Source organism: Panicum virgatum, chromosome 9K (genome assembly GCF_016808335.1).
Source record: "Panicum virgatum strain AP13 chromosome 9K, P.virgatum_v5, whole genome shotgun sequence".
Lineage (NCBI taxonomy): Eukaryota > Viridiplantae > Streptophyta > Magnoliopsida > Poales > Poaceae > Panicum > Panicum virgatum.
This window is the reverse complement of record NC_053144.1, coordinates 23,379,496-23,396,659: the sequence shown is the minus strand read 5'-3', so window position 1 is coordinate 23,396,659 and position 17,164 is coordinate 23,379,496. Positions and strand designations below refer to the sequence as shown.

Sequence of the window (17,164 nt, the reverse complement as noted above, 5' to 3'; positions counted from 1 at the left end):
TTAAGATGAACCGTATGGAAAATTTTGTAAATATACACACAGATAAATTCAGCTAGCTAACCCTTCTCTCGAACCAGAATCTTCACTAAATCAAACTAATATTGCATCTAATTAATTTAGGAAACTATATAAAAAGAGAACAGATATAGAGAAACTTACTCACTGTGGGGATGCCAAACTTTGATGTAGCTTCTCGCAGAATCAGTAAAGTGTCTTCAGTTGGAAAGAACAAATCGCAAATGATGAGGTCAACTGATTGCTGGTTGGCGTAGATGAAGGACATTGCTTCTCTAACATTATTATATGTTGTAACTGGATGAGATTGATGACTGAAGTATGTCAGGGAGCATCATATGAGTATGTATGTATATATATATATATATATATATATATATATATGAATGTTGTTAAACTAAAATGGTCATTCTCTTCAGACATATGATGGATGTCGTATTACCCTTGTAGCTGCACTTGATAAGTAGTTCCTCCATAACCTTCAGGTACGAAAAGTTGTTATCGATGACCAGGACTCCTAGCCCAGAAGGCCACAGCTCTTGATCCATATTGAACCTAATCAACAGAAAGAATTTTTTTTCTGCATGTTATGGTGCGCTGATTAACTTGGCAGCTTAGCTACGACTTCCACAATCCCCAGTGCATGTACACCGTCCCTCCTTGTGTCTATAAAAGGAGGAGGCGGGCTTTCTCTTAAGGGGGTTGGCACATTCGGTAGAACACAACGCTCAACACTACTCATAGAGCACAAGCGCTCTTCTGAGCCCCGATATTGGCACTCGCCTCAATCAACTCCCCCTCTAGCAGAGACTTGGGAGCTTCCCTCCCTCTCTCGCCTCGCTTGTACTCCCTACTACAGTCACCCCGGTGCAAGACAGTACATTGCTCTCGCACACCCCTTTGCTGGACGTACGGCCCCACGGCCAGAACCAGGATAAACCCGTGCGTTACTGTGTTGCCTCTTGCATCAACATTTGGAACGAGGAACACGCAGCATCATCACTAGTTGGGTCCGGCCCGCCGGGTCAGGACATCGACAGTTGGCGGGCCAGGTAGGGGCCGCTGTGTGACATTTCTCTTTTGTTCTCATTTGATATCTAGCGATGGCGAGCAGATCCAACCCATTCCCCATGGGCGCCTCGGATCCGCTCCCGGCGGGATATGTGATTTGGTTCGAGAGTCTTGAGTTCAGAGCAACCAGCAACGGTTACCTCATGGAGCTCCTCTCGACCAGATGCAACCCTGACACTCCGACTTCACCAGCCCGGCGCAACAGGCGCTCGGGCCGAATCTCGCGACAAGCACGCATGGAGCGGCGCCGGGCGGCACGCCTCAGCTCCCCCACATGGGTTGAGGTTGCCATGTCACAGCTCAGCGTCGCGGCCGACGGGGTCATCCACGCCGGCACCATCATCGACTGCAGCCCTAGTGCCTCCCAGGGGGGCGCGACTGTGCCGTCGCCCTTTCCCTTCGGGATGCGCAACGCTGCCACCTACGCCTCTTCGTCCAGCACCAACTTCGCCGAGTACGAGGATCTGCCGGGTCATCACCTCCTGTCGATCCGCAACCTCATCGCATCATCTCCTGACGACTCCTACCCAGAGACAGCGAGTTCGATCGCCGACGACATCAGCTTCTTTATGGACAACTTCACGACCGAGGAGGCCGAGGACTACTCCGGGGTCCGCGACCCCGACGCTTTCCGCTCGTTCCAGCTCGCGGCGGCTTACTGCCTCACCTGCTCCGAGGACTCCAGCGAGGGGGATTACGATCCTACTCGGGAGTGCTTCATGGCCGAGCTTGCGGACGGGCAAAACGACAACGCTCCGGGCAATGACGGGAACGGCGGGGCAGACGTGCAGGCAAACCAACCAGTGGTGTCGTCCGTGACCCCTTCTTCTTCGTCAAGCTCGGCGGTGCGGCAGGCACAACTGGCGCAGATCAAGGAGATTCAAGGCAAGCTCGACGAGCAGCGTCGGCAGACACAGGAGCTGCGCACCGCACTCGAGCAGCAGTGCACCGCGCGTGGTGCACATGCCCAGGGGGCGGCGCGCGTTGCCCGGGAGCGGATCCTAGCCGATGACAACGTCGACAAACCTCCGGAACTGAAAATGGCCGGCGAAAAACTCGTCGATGCGGCCTACCTACTCCAAGCAATGCCCGAGTCGTCGACGACTTCGGGTCGCAACCTGCGCCGCGAGGCACAGGCGCTCATCGAGCAAGCTGCTTTGCAGCAGGCCGAGAGCTCTGTGTCTCGCATGCGCTCGATAGTCCCAAAGCAGCCTGGTGGGACTGCACGCCAGGACCATGAGGTTTCGGTGCACACTCCACCAGGAGGGAAGGAAAAGGCAGCCGCAGCGCACGGTGTGAAGGCACCCTTGGTGCACGACCGCATCGGAAAGACTCCCGCAAGGGAGCGACTCCACGACACGCGCGGACATGCCGGCGACGGCGACGCCCGCAACATCATCAATGGCAGGAAGTACACCCCTCAACGAGGTGGACGTTTCGACCCTGAACATGACAGGGGCGAGTCACCGGAGCCTCCGGGCACCCGTGTGTTCAGCCGGGAGATTCGTACCGCTCCTTTTCCCCCCACGCTTTCGACAGTCCACTACCCTCGTCAAGTACTTGGGCGAGACCGATCCCGTAGTCTGGCTCAACGACTCCCGCCTAGCATGCCAGCACTTTCCCTTCACCTTGCTGACACCACACGAACGTGGCTCAAGCACTTGCCCGCGGACTAGATCCACAACTGGGCTGACTTAGTCCAGATCTTCGTGGGCAACTTCCAGGGCATGTACGTGTGGCCTGGGAACTCCTGGGACCTCAAAGGGTGCCGGCAGAAGCCCAATGAGTCCCTGCGCGACTACGAGCGGCGCTTCTCCAAGCAATGCACCGAGCTCCCCAGCATCATCCACGTCGAGGTCATCAACGCCTTCCTCGAGGGCACGACGTGCAGGAACCTGGTGCACGAGCTTGCGCGAAGCCGTCCCGCCAACACCCTCTTCTCCAAGGTGATCATGGACGGAGGCAGCAGCCTCAACATCATGTACGCCCACACCATGGAGCTCATGGGGATCGGATTGAACAAGCTCCGCCCCAGCAAGTCGTCATTCCATGGCGTTGCGCCGGGGAAGCGAGTCCAACCCCTTGGCCAGATTGACCTACCCGTCTGTTTCGGCATGGCAGCCAACTTCCGTAAGAAAGTGCTCACCTTCGAGGTGGTGGGGTTTCGGGGAGCCTACCACGCCATCCTTGGTCGTCCCTGCTACGCCAAATTCAAGGCCATCCCCAACTACACCTATCTCAAGCTGAAGATGCCGGGCCCGAGGGGTGTCATCACCGTCGGCTCCTCGTTTGAGCACGCCTATGAGTGCGACGCCGAGTGTGTCGAGCACGCGGAGGCTCAAGCGAAGGACGAGGCCCTCGCAGCCACCCTCGACAAGATGGCAAGCGAGGCCTTGGACTCCATGCACCGACACGCGGGCAGCTTCGAACCCGCCGAGGGTATCAAGAAGGTGCCCCTCGACCCGAATCACCCCGATGACAAGGCGTTGCAGGTCAGCGCCACCCTCGACAGCAAATAGGAAGTGGTGCTCGTCGACTTTATCCACGCCAACGTAGACATCTTTGCGTGGAGCCCCTCGGACATGCCTGGCATACCGAGGGAGGTCGCCAAGCACTCCCTTGATATCTGACCCAACTCCAAGCCGGTGAAGCAGCGCTTGTGACTCTTCGATGAGCTCAAGCGTCGGGCGATCGGCGAGGAGCTGCAGAAACTTCTGGCAGCCGGATTCATCAAGGAGGTATTCCATCCCGAGTGGCTAGATAATCCTGTATTAGTGAAGAAAAAGAATGGAAGTTGGAGGATGTGCGTAGACTACACTAGTTTAAATAAAGCATGTTCGAAAGTTCCCTTTCCTTTGCCGCGTATTGATCAAATCGTAGATTCAACTGCGGGATGTGAACTTTTATCCTTTCTTGATGCTTATTCCGGTTACCACCAAATCAAGATGAAAGAGTCCGATCAGCTCGCGACCTCTTTTATCACACCTTTCGGCATGTACTGCTACGTCACGATGCCTTTTGGCATCAGAAACGCCGGAGCTACATATCAGCGGTGTATGCTCCATGTATTCGGGGACCATCTCGGGTGGAACATAGGAGCATATGTCGATGACATCGTTGTAAAATCCAGGAAAGCTGACGACCTGGTAGCCGATCTCAGGATCGCGTTCGATTGCCTAAGGGCCAAAGGGGTAAAACTCAACCCTGAGAAGTGCGTGTTCGGAGTCCCTCGAGGCATGCTCTTGGGCTTCATTGTCTCCCAGCGGGGCATCGAACCCAACCCTGAGAAAGTCTCGGCCATCACTCGGATGGGACCGATCCGAGACCTAAAGGGGGTACAGAGGGTCATGGGATGCCTAGCGTTCCTCAGCCGATTCATCTCACGTCTCGGCGAGAAAGGCTTGCTCCTGTATCGACTCCTGAGGAAAACTGAACGCTTCATGTGGACCCCCGAGGCTCAAGAAGCCCTCGATAGGATAAAGGCATCGCTCACTCACGCCCCCATTCTCACACCACCCATAGACGGCGAGCCCCTCTATCTGTACATAGCTGCGACGACCCAAGTGGTCAGCGCGGTGATCGTTGTTGAAAGACAAGAGGAGGGCCATGCTCTGCCTGTCCAACGGCCGGTGTACTACATTAGCGAAGTGTTGTCCGAAACCAAGACACGCTATCCACAGATCCAGAAGCTGCTATACGCAGTGGTTTTGGCTCGGCGCAAGCTGCGCCACTACTTCGAGGCCCATCCTGTCACCGTGGTCTTATCTTTCCCTCTGGGAGAGATAGTCCGCAACAGGGAAGCCGAGGATAGAATTGCCAAGTGGTCCATAGAGCTGATGGGAGAAACTCTCACCTACGCCCCTCGTATGGCGATCAAGTCCCAAGTCTTGGCCGACTTCATCGCTGAGTGGACGGACACTCAGCTACTCCCACCACAAATTCAAGCTGAATGCTGGACCATGTACTTCGAAGGGTCGGTGATGAAAACCGGTGCTGGCGCTGGCCTCCACTTCATGTCACCCCTCGGAAAGCACATGCGCTACGTAATACGCCTGCATTTCCCTACGTCTAACAACATGGCAGAGTACGAGGCCCTCCTCAGTGGCCTCCGCATCGCCATCGAGCTTGGCGTCAAGCTCCTGGACGTACGCGGTGACTCTCAGCTCGTCATCGACCAAGTGATGAAGGAGTCTAGCTGTCACGACCCGAAGATGGAGGCATACTGCAATGCAGAACGCCGCCTCGAAGACAAGTTCGACAGCCTAGAACTCAACCACGTCCCGCGCAAGTACAACGAGGATGCCGATGAACTAGCCAAGATCGCATCAGGGCGGACCACCGTCCCCCCGAACATCTTTGCTCGCGACATCGCCAAGCCCTCCGTCGACTTCAAGGATCCGGCGGAACCAGGCCCCTCGAATGCCGGGCCCCCCGGCGAGAACCCCTCAGCGGACGAGGCCGAGCCCGTGGACACTGACTTCGAGACCTCCTCCATGGACGAGGCCGAAGCAATGGAGATCGACGAGGCCCCAACTTCGCGATATTGCCGCACCAAGTACCTCGACAGGATGATTCGAGGGATCCTACCCTCGGACCGCGCTCAGGCGCGGCGCCTCGCTAGGCGGGCCAAGTCCTTTGTCCTAATCGACGACGAGCTATACAAATGCAGTCCCTCGGGCGTTTTGCAGCGATGCATCCCCATCCCCGAGGGCAAGGAGCTGATCCGTGACATCCACGCTGGCATCTGCGGTCACCACGCCACGCCACGTACCCTTGTGGGTAACACGTTTTGACAAGGCTTTTACTTGCTCACCGCGGTCGCCGATGCCACCGACGTCGTGCGGACCTGCGAGGGTTGCTAGTTCTGTGCTCGAAAGACGCACCTCCCGGCCCATGCTCTGCAGACCATCCCCATCACGTGGCCGTTCGCCGTGTGGGGATTGGACCTCGTTGGCCCGCTGCAGAAGGCGCCCGGGGGCTACACCCACTTGTTGGTGGCAATCGACAAATTCTCCAAGTGGATCGAGGCTCGACCCATCAGCAAGATTAGATCCGAGCAAGCTGTTCTATTCTTTACTGACATTGTCTTCAGGTTAGGGGTCCCGAACTCGATCATCACCGACAACGGCACCCAGTTCACAGGCAAGAAATTCTTGGCATTCTGCAACAGCTACCACATACGCGTGGACTGGTCACCTGTGGCGCACCCACAGACGAATGGGCAAGTGGAGCATGCCAATGGCATGATCCTCCAAGGACTGAAGCCAAGGATCTTCAACAAGCTGAACAAGTTTGGCCGGAGGTGGCTCACAGAGCTACCCTCGGTTATTTGGAGCCTGAGGACGACCCCAAGCAGAGCCATGAGCTTTACCCCATTCTTTCTCGTCTATGGCGCCGATGCCATGCTCCCCACGGACCTGGAGTACGAGTCACTGAGGCTCAAGGCCTATCAAGAGCAGCAGAACCAGCAAGCCCACAAGGACTCGCTGGATCAAGTGGACGAGGCTCGAGATGTGGTGCTCCTACACTCTGCGCGTTATCAGCAGTCCCTGCGAAGATATCAAGCGTAGAGAGTTCGGCGCCGAGACCTCAACAAAGGGGACTTGGTGGTGAGGCTTCGACAGGACAACAGGGGCCGCCACAAGCTCTCACCACCGTGGGAAGGCCCATACATCATCACCGAGGTGCTCAAGCCCGGCACGTACAAGCTGGCAAACGAAAACGGTGAAGTCCTCACCAATGCTTGGAACATACAACAGCTATGTCGCTTCTATCCTTAGAGTTCCAAGCTATTTGTATATTGTTTGTACTCACATTTATGATTTCCCAAAATAATAAAGGAGTATGCTTTACTTGTTTATTTTTGGGAACTTTCCGAACCCTTGGGGGCTCAGAGGCACACGAACACTGAGGTACACTTGGCTTTACCCTCGGCAAAGCCCAGCCTCCCTCGGGGGCTACTACGGGGGGGAACCCCCGAACGTCCCCAAAAAATTGCCAACGTTTTTTCGAAAAATTTCCGTATCTAAGTTTCTCGTATACTTGGAAAAAACGGACGCGAGGCATGAGCAACTACGGTACGGGGCCGGCCGAGCCGTGGGGCCGCCGACGCCTCCGGAATACGGTACCCCCCCCCCCTCACCACCTCACGCCTAAGTCGCTTATGAACGCAAAATTCCTCGCAGAAGTTTACCAAAGTCGCATACGAGAACACGGAAATAGAGTAAAGAAAACAAGGGCTCGAACGTACAAGGCCTCAATGGGCCACACTGTTGATTTACAATTACCAATTTCTTACATCCACAAGTACTATTACGATAAAGTACTAACTTATTACATGGGCTCTGAGGCCCAGACTACCTACAGGTTATCATCCCCCCTTGCGGGTCTTCTACAGCATCAAATTTGGCTATGAGGGGGGATGTTGGCTTCCAGCTTCGCGGCCAGGACGGTGGCGAACCCCTCGACGGTGGCGTCGGCATCATCCATGATGGCCGACGCAGTGTCCGAGCTGGCATCATTGAGGACCACGTACCCCGACGACACTCTCTGGAGGTCCATGATGTAGTGCGTCGAGGCCACGGCAAGGGCTCACAGGACACCAAGGCGGAAGGTGCTCTTGGCGTGCTCGGCGATCCGGCCACCTAGCGCTCGCAGGCGGCTGATCACCGAGCTACCAGACACTGCGCCCTCCCCCTCGAGCTCCTGGCACACGCTCACAGCGGTCCGCTCCAGGTCAGTATATTCAGCCTGCCCTGCCATGAGCGCGGTGTTGACCGCCTCCTTCGCCGTAGTCACGTCCGCCACTCTCTGCCTCAGCTCTGATCAAAGGAACCAAGATAAGCTGCGATAAATTAGAATCCAACAATAGCGAAATCTCGAGCACTCACCCGCGATATTCTTCTGCGGTTCCTCCTGCTGGACTCGGGCGGCCTCTTCGAGCGAGGACAAGGAGTCCTCCTTCTCCTTGAGGGCGACCTCCGCGTTCCGGATGGCCACCTCCTTTTCCTCGAGGGCTTTGCCCTTTTCCTCGAGGGTCCCGGAGAGCGCGGCGACGGTCGCCTTCTCGCGCTGGAGCTCGGCCTCCTTCTGCTTGAGCATCGTCCTAACACGCTGCAGCTCGGCAGTCTGCGTCTCGGCCTCCTGAGCCTTCTGCTCCGCCGCGGCCCTCTGGACGTCGCGCTCGCCGGCGGTCTGCGCCAGCTCTTCCTCTAGCGCCCGCTGACGGGCCCCCAGATCTGTCATCTTGGTGTTGGGGTCGATGTTCTTGAGCACCAAGTCGGCATTGTGCTACCCAAGCCAGCGCATTTGGGAGTACAGCCGGGTCAGCTCGTCGCTCTTTTTGCGTGAAATGTCCCTCAGCCACTACAAGTGGAAGAGCGTGAATGAAACGTACAAAATCAAGGCCAAATACAAACGATTCCGGAGAGAGAGACACCTACCTGGCTGATCTAGAAATCCGTCATTCTATGGAGCTCCAAGGCGCAGTCGAGGTGGCCCAGAATCTGAGAGCCGGCCTAGAACTGCGCCTTCCAGACGGCTTCCTCCTCCTGCTCATTGCGGAGGAACTCCAAGGGGACCCCGGACTGAATGATCGCCCCATGACGGGGCCCCTCGGATGTCCCCGCGTTGAGTACCTCCTCAGAGGCCGACATGAACTCGGCAATCCGGTCGGCGGCGCTGGCCGCAGTAGCAAGGTCGATGTCCCTCGAGTCCCCAAACTCCTCGCTACTCTCCGGCAACTGCACCACCGGCACCACGTTCTCCGGCGCCGTTTGCGCCGTCATCGCTGCAACAACACCGTCGTCCCAGGCCCCCGCAGGCTCCGGGACGCAGGTTTCCTCCACTGCCGGCGCCCTTGGCGCCGACTCCTCCTCCGCGACACCCTCGACCCCAGCCCTCGGGGGCTCGAGGACGAGGGTCTCCACCCCTATTTGGCTGGCGGGGCGTTCCTGCGCGCCCCCACCAGTTTTTTCCTTCTCCTGCGACCAGCCGGGCGGTGCTATCCGCGTCGCACTGACCGGCCTCGACTTCGACGTCGGGCCGGGTGGCGTCATTTGCATCGCCCCGGTCGACCTCCCCCTCGGCATCAGCCTAAGCGGCCGTTACAGCGCCGCCTGGCCGGCGTCGCCCCTGCTCTCCGGTGCTCGAGCCTGTTGGGCCTTCTGGGCCCTTTGAGTCATCGCCTCCTGGAGCCTCGCGGCCTCCGCCACAATGTCCACAATGGGCAGGGGCTGCGGTACCGTGCGCGGCGTGGCGCACGCCACGGTCTTGAGGGCCTTGGTCGGCACAAGCTGGCCTGCATCCCTGGCGATGGCCCCGGAGCTGGTAATCGGGGAAGAAGCGCTGAAGTCAGCAGGATTGGGGTCGATTAAACGAACACGAAGAATAAAATCAAAATCACTTACACTGACCGGACGCTCATGCTGCACTTGCCCGAGCCGCTCCTTCGGGCCCGCGGCACACTGACACCTCTCGACGACTGACCCGAGTGCGTCGTCCTCGGATCGGCCTGGAGCCTCGAAGCTGTCTGCGCGGGCGTCTCCGCACTCGCCGCAGACCCGCCGCCACCCGTCGATACTGCGGGCGCGGGTGTCCTCCTACCCGTCACCGGTGGAGACGACCTCTGTCCTGTCACGGGCATAGACGATCTCCCGCCCACTGCCGGCGTGGGCGACCTTTGTCCCGCCGCTAGCGTGGGCGACCTCCGCCGCCTCGCCTCACCCAGCGTCACGGGCACATCCTGGTCACCAACCCCTCGATAGACCGGCGGGGAACCCGCGCCAGTCGCCGGCTCATCGTCGTCCGAGAAGTTGATCTCGGCATACGAGGAGCCCTCCTCCTCTTTGGTGGACTCAGGCGTGGCGGGCCGCGGCTTTCCCTCCGCGTGTGCAAATTTGCACGCCTTATCGTATTTTTCCTTCCTCTTCCTCTTGCTGGTGGCGGCCGCCTCCGCCGCGTCCTTCTGCTTCTTCACAGCCTCTGTGTGCAGGCGTTTGACTTCGCGTTCCTACGGGACCGGAGGCCTCGAGGTGTAGCCCCTGTGGCTTACCCCCTGCGAAACGCAACCAAGTCAGAATCAGGGACTGGGGAGAGGAGTAGCACAAATCGGCAACGAAATGAAACTGGAACTTACCACAGAAAGGTACTCTGTCTCGGGGCGCATCTTGATCTCCCAAAGATCGTTCGGGTTGTCGGGGAACTCCGCCACCGCGTTCTTCGCCCTCCGGGTAGCAACGTCACGGGGGAGCAGCACGAGCGACGTCCTCGAGCCCGAGCCCAGGGCCTCGGGGGTGAGGTCAAAAATTGGCAGGCTCCTCTCCGTGAGAGGAATCACCCTCTACCGGTGAAAGTTCCCGATGACGGTTGCCGCCGTCAACCCCTTACTCGCCAGATGCCGCAACGCATCGGTGAGTACCTCGAGCCTGGCCTGATGCAGTGGGGGCGATACCCCCCAGTCCCACTTCTCCGGCCTCTCCCGGAGCACCTTGTTGGTGAACGCCGGGAGCCGGTTGCCGAAGTTGCACAGGTAAAACCACCCTCGGGTCCACCCGGCGTTGTTCGTCGTCATCCTGTTGGGGATGTACAAATTCCTCCGAGTTGGGCGCAAGTGAAGCATCAGACTGCCGGTGCGGGCGAACCCCTTCGGCTGGCCCCGCACGTTCTCGATGAAGAGCTTGCCGTGGAACAAATGGATCCATAGATCCCAGTGCGCCTCGATCCCCAGATACCCCTCGCAGACAGCGATGAAGACCACCGCCTGCGAGATGGAGTTGGGGCCGAAGTTGTGCAGCTCCACCCCGTAGTACTCGCACAGCGCCCGCATGAATTTGCTGACGGGGACGCCGAATCCCCGCTCGTGGAGTCGCACGAGGCTCACGACGTAGCCCTCAGGGGGATTCGGTTCGGTCTCCTCCGGCCGCGGGGGAATCCACGCCGGCCGCTCCGAGTTGATGTTCACCGGCAGCAGCCTGTCGGCAACCAGCTGCTCCAAAACCGCCGCGGTGGCGGTGGACTTCCCCCACGACAACGGCTCCTAGACATCCGACATCGCTTCGAACCGCTGAGGGATGCAGGAAGACGAGCTCTACGGTGGCTAAGGTGTGCTCCTGCTCTCTCTCCTTCTTCCTCCTCTCGCTCTCGGCTATAGGCTCAGGATGCAGGGGAGGCGGAGAAGGCAGGGGAGACGAAGGCAAAGTGGCCAGGTAAGCCCAAACAATCCCCCCTTCCCTGCTTTTATCCATCAAGACGGGCGGATTTGCCGCCACAGCCCGAATCCACCGCATTGAATGTGGTAGATTTTGCTATTGCTGACGGATGGGCCCCATGACCGCGGAGTCCCCCACGCGCGCACTTGGCAATAATTATGATGCGGTAACCGACGGGCGCGGCGCAACTGTAGCACTGTTCCATCCGTCAGCCGCCACCCATGCCGCTTCGTCTACCCGAGGCAGCCACCTGAAAAGGCGCGCCCGCACTGCACCGCACGTACCGGGCCACGTTACCCACGACCAGCAGAAGACCCGCGCGCACGACCTACGACTCCGCGCCGTTTGCGAACCGTGACGGAATATTCCTTTCAGGGGCTCTTCACCCTCGAAGGAGCCTTATTCCGAGGCCTTACTGATCAGGGGTTCGAAGCCTGGCCCATCGAGGGTTCGACAGGTGCCCCAGATTGCCAAAATCAGGGACTGCATGGATGTGACATACAAGCTACCCTCGAATGCGGAGTTCGGGACATCCTACGCAGTGTTCAAGGCCAGTCGAGGGTGCCTAGCAGGGGGATCCCATCGAGGGAGAGCATCGAGTCCTCGGACCCTATCGAACGGGTCCGAGCCCTGCCTAGCGAACCTTTGCGAGCGCTTTATGTGACGTGTCCACGGACCACGAGCCGACCCTTATCGAATGGGGCACGGACGTCCACTTGAACCACACGCTAGCAGCTCACTAAAGCAGTCATAGCTCGCGGCCCGGGCATGGGTAGTATGGTGCGCTTCACCCCTCCTCCATGCGGAAGGGCGACGAGGGTCGTAATAAAAGTCGAGGGTCCCTTGAACGCCTTCACGCAGGCCGGGGCTCGGGGGCTCCTCGCACACCGTGGCTCAGGCTGCACCCTCGAATGGATCGACAACCGTCGATTATGAAGTTCCACGTGTTTAACCAAAACCCCCACTCTTAACGCGCGCCTGCCAGATGGTTCAGCAGGACTCTGAGTCGCTGCGCCAGCACGAAAAATGTCGAGGCCGGCTGAAAGGAATGCCGATGCCGGCTGAAAAAGACCCTGGACGGCCACCCCAGTAAAGCAACCAAACAGGGCGACGTTTATAGGCCTTGGACGAGTGCAAACACTCCTCCAAGGCCTCGGGGGCTACACCCGCGGGTGCGCTAGCGCGCTCCCACGGAGAAAACTTCACACATTCGAGGACCAAAATCCTCTGCAGGCTTGCTCGGACGCCCTCAGCAGCACGATGTCGACATGCCCAGCGGCGGCACCATGGTACTTGAGGCGACCATGATCTGCATAGGCAACTCGGAGTGGCCACCTCACTGCTTCTCCAGCGTCAAAGCCCGACCCTGGATCAGACTCCTCCAACAATGCTCCCCGGAGCGCCGTTGCGCCCCCGCGATTCGGGGAGAAGATGACGACTTCCACGATCCCCTGTGCATGTACATCGTCCCTCCTTGTGTCTATAAAAGGAGGAGGCGGGCTTTCTCTTAAGGGGGTCAGCCCATTCGGTAGAACACAACGCTCAGCACTACTCACAGAGCACATGCGCTCTTCTGAGCCCTGATATTGGCACTCGCCTCAATCAACTCCCCCTCTAGTAGAGACTTGGGAGCTTTCCTCCCTCTCTCGCCTCGCTTGTACCCCCTACTACAGGCATCCCCGGTGCAAGACAGTACAGTGCTCTCGCACATCCCTTTGCTAGACGTACGGCCCCACGGCCGGAACCAGGATAAACCCGTGCGTTACTGTGTTGCCTCTTGCATCAACATCTGGGATGAGGAACACGCAGCATCATCACTAGTTGGGTCCGGCCCGTCGGGTCTGGACATCGACAATATATATATATATATATATATATATATATATATATATATATATATATATATATATATATATATATATATATATATATATATATATATATATATATATATATATATATATATATATATATATATATATATATATATATATATATATATATATATATATATAATTCAAAATATAATTCACATTCTTTTTGAATAATACTCCCTCCATCCTAAAATATAATTCAAAATTATACATAAATATAAGGCATTCTAGGGTGTTTTTTTATGAAATCTAATTATTTTCCGTTGGCTGGGGGAGAATATGGCATGCAAATCTGCTTCATTTTTTGTAAGTGTGCCTAACAGCCTTCCGTGAAATCAGCAAAATGACTATTGAACAAGGCATTAACACAGGGTACATGCGTCATTTCCTCATCTCCTTAATCTGTTGTGAAAATGTTAGGACCCACTATATTTCACTATTTCAGGACGGAGCGAGAGCACGCATTAGTTCGTTCACTACCAACTGGAGTCTAGGAATCAAATATGTGTTCTAAATTTAAACATGATGCATGTGATTTTCAATCATTAACGAAAAAGTATGGAGTTTAAGTGTGCTGCTCATTGCAAATAACAAGATGGAAGAAACGAACAGTAGCTAGATATGTATAACCGGTGTACATGCCTTCCTTTAATTTAGCGATGTACTATACACATACGAATCAATCTACCACTGATGACACACTTAATATATATTTTTATCCAAAACATTGCAAATTTGGGGGGGGGGGGGGGGGGGGGGGAAGGTATTGATGAAACTAGACACAATATCACCACCAGCATGCATTCTTTGCAAGCTAAGCTAGCCAGCTTAACTTGACCAAAAACATATATGTGCACTCATGCAAAGAACCACCTTTCACGTGCTTGATATGAAGACGGATGATATCCATTGGCATCCTTTTTCACACATGCGATATTGAAGGAAGCACTTACCGCGGGGGGACGGATCGTCGACAGAGTTATGCATCCACTGATATCCCACAATGATCTAGCTAGACGACCGAGAGGCCGGCCAGCTGGTGCTCCAAGACAAGTAATTACAAGATGCGTAAATATAGTACGATCCGGGGATAGTAGGCTATATGAGGAATAATAATATATATAATTGAAGAGCCATGCTTATGGATATGTGAGATTCTGATCCTGTTAATGCATGCACTACGGGAAACCGTTTTTTCCCTGTGGGTCAGGAACCGTAGAAGGAAGGAGAGGGGTATATATCGACTCGAAGGGCGGGGGGTGGAGAGCCCCACGTGAAGCTCCTCGATCTCCTCCACAACCTTAACAACCCTAACGTGCGGCGGTGAGAGGCCGGAACATATGCAGCGCATGCACCGGGTCGTCGTCGGCGAGACGGCGATAAGAGAATAATCCCGGCGCCGGTGCGTGGAATGTACAACGTAATACTAGCTGCTAGGTCACGACCACGTATATACCATATCGATCTCCCTCATCATCAGCAGCAGCAGGGGCTAGCTAGCTGCTGGAGCGTATTGCGCTCGCCCGGTCGCCCCGGCCTTTCGTGGGCCCGCCCATGTACATATATACGCTAGCTTTCTGCATACGATATATCCGTTCCGATCCACACACCACCGGAGCTAGACTAGGATGGGTGAGGACGACGACGTATGAGACGAAGAGAGCATATAGTAGTATGCGCGCTTTCTTTCTCGCGTTGTGTGGCCATGTGATGATGTGAACAAAAAGAGCGGCCGGCGACGGCGACGTCTCGTACGACGATCAGGAGGGTATATATGTGCGTGATGATCAGGATGGGATTCGGAAAAGCTAATAACATGCACACTCACACTGCTTGCTCACCAAATTAAAGTGCATGCGCATATCTACGGCGACCATATATATGGACGACGGCGCTGCGCATTTTTATGTCAAGCTGCTAACAACGGTTTGGTACGGTGTTTTTTTTTTTTTTGAACGGACGGCAAGAGATTTGCCAAATTTTTATTAGAAGAGGAAAAATAACAAAATAACAACCAACAACTCAAAAAAGAAAACAGACGGTGGTGCTCCGTCTAACAACTCTCTGCACCAAAAGCACACTAAACCCCTGGGGGCAACTAACCAAACAACTAATCACTAGCCATGGTATTGGTAAAAGAAAAGGCTAAACTGAATTGCTGGAAGTCTTCTTTTGCTAGAAAAGCCACTTCCTCTACTGACTTCGAGACGTGATTGAAAGTTCTTCTATTGCGCTCTTCTCAAATATTCCACCAAAAGTAGATAATAATGTCATCGAAGAAAGGTTTGTTATGCTTGTCGAATCTAGCTCTGCAACTTTTCCGCCACCCCTTCAATGTGGTCTGACGCCGTGCTTGGTGGTAAAATCCCAACTCCTAGCCAGCTTACGAATCTATCCCAACTCCGTGCTAACAACTCCGTGTTAAAACTGGGTTTCATGCATGGATTGCTTTCTCATTTGGTCTAGTTAATAATTAGGTTCGGTGGGAAATAGTAGTCTGAACCGTGTAATGGGGTGTGTGTGTGTTGTGTGTTTATATATATAGGGTTTAGAATTTAGAATTTAGGGTTATGATTTTATTTCCATAATAAATATATATTTTTATTCTATCGCCATATGTCAATTATTAGAACACATGTATTAGAGTAAAAAGAAAAATACTGCGGTGCCTTAATGTCATAGCACTACTTATCACGTACGATAGGCAACTAGTTCTTAATGTTCGATAGCTTGGGGACCATTTAGTTTTGCCATCTACTCTGCATAATCTAATTATTAGCTCCAGGCATCCAACAGTTGAAACAAGGCCAATTGGCCATTTGGATGGATGGTTTCAAATATGACTTTTCTCATTTTGTGGAAATTTTAAAAATAATTAAGTTATGAATAATTCATTTTAAATTAAAAACATGTCTAAAAATGTAACCTATCTATTAGTACTCTGTCAATTATTTTATTCCACTTTGTTCTATTTGTTCTATTTTTATTTATAGTTATGTCAATTATTTTGAATAAATAAGATCCAAATAGAGCAACAATAGATAGGTTAATTTGAGAAAACGTTTAGTACCAATTTCATCTTTGCTATTTAAAATGAATTGATTTTGAATTTTCAAAAAAAAATTAGTATTTTCAAAAAAAAACATCATTGATACCAACCAGGGGTTAAATTTATCCGGCTTTAAAACTTGGACGATCTTTTTATTCAATTTTATAGTTTAAGATTGAAAATCGGTGCATGAAAGGGTGAAAATTGGCCTTTTAAAAGAAAGAAAGTTTCCAACTAAGGAAGGAGTTTTCGGAGCAATCCACCTGGGTGACTTGTACTTCGGCCCACACAAGTCACAACATGATGGCCCAATTATTTAGGCCCACGGCAAAAACCTATGACTAATCGAGGTTACTTACACCAATGAAACAACCAGGCCTAGTAGAGCTTTCAGCCCAAACGGTGGAAATGTTCGGCACAACCCAATTATACGCCGCGCCATAGGCATGAAACTTCTTGATTAGGCTCTCCCACCCACCAAGTTGTACGGGCAAACATGAAATGAACCACATCACGGAATACCGATGAACCAAATCATGTTGTGTGGCTAAATTTTTGTGACAAGAAATTCTCGTGGTTCGCCGGTCATTATATATATTTAACTCACGATTCCACCACATTTCAGTTTCACATCATTGCAAATGAAGCCTTTGACTTTCTTGGACGTGATTTGGACCTTGGATGGTGCTATGCGCTCTGTTCGGCTGGCTGTGACTAGTGATGATTTGCTATGAGAGAAAAATACTGCTAACTAGCTGGTGGCTGGTGTTGACTGGCTGGTGGCTGGTGTTGATTTGGTGTAAAAGAAAATCACTGTTGCTCGTTGCCAACAGAACAAAGTGTTGGCCAGATCATTGCAACCCTACGCATAATACATGTCCTAATCCCTTCCACAAAAAAGTGCAAAAATGAGCGAGTTCGAATTGATTAAGCTCGGGGAATAACTG

At 54.0% G+C, this 17,164-nt stretch overlaps 1 protein-coding gene across 1 annotated transcript in view; it reads right to left on the bottom strand.

The window, feature by feature from the left end:
- The window catches only part of LOC120650855 (two-component response regulator EHD1-like), a 30,067-nt gene extending 15,708 nt beyond the window's left edge, over nt 1-14,359 (bottom strand). Inside the window, exons 1-3 of the mRNA XM_039928143.1 lie at nt 14,122-14,359; nt 458-570; nt 160-312 (exon numbers count right to left, since the gene is read on the bottom strand). Coding sequence (XP_039784077.1) covers nt 160-312; nt 458-563 — 259 coding nt within the window. The 5' untranslated portion in view covers nt 564-570; nt 14,122-14,359. The remainder of the gene's footprint in view (nt 1-159; nt 313-457; nt 571-14,121) is intronic.
- Between the last annotated feature and the right edge of the window lie 2,805 nt (nt 14,360-17,164).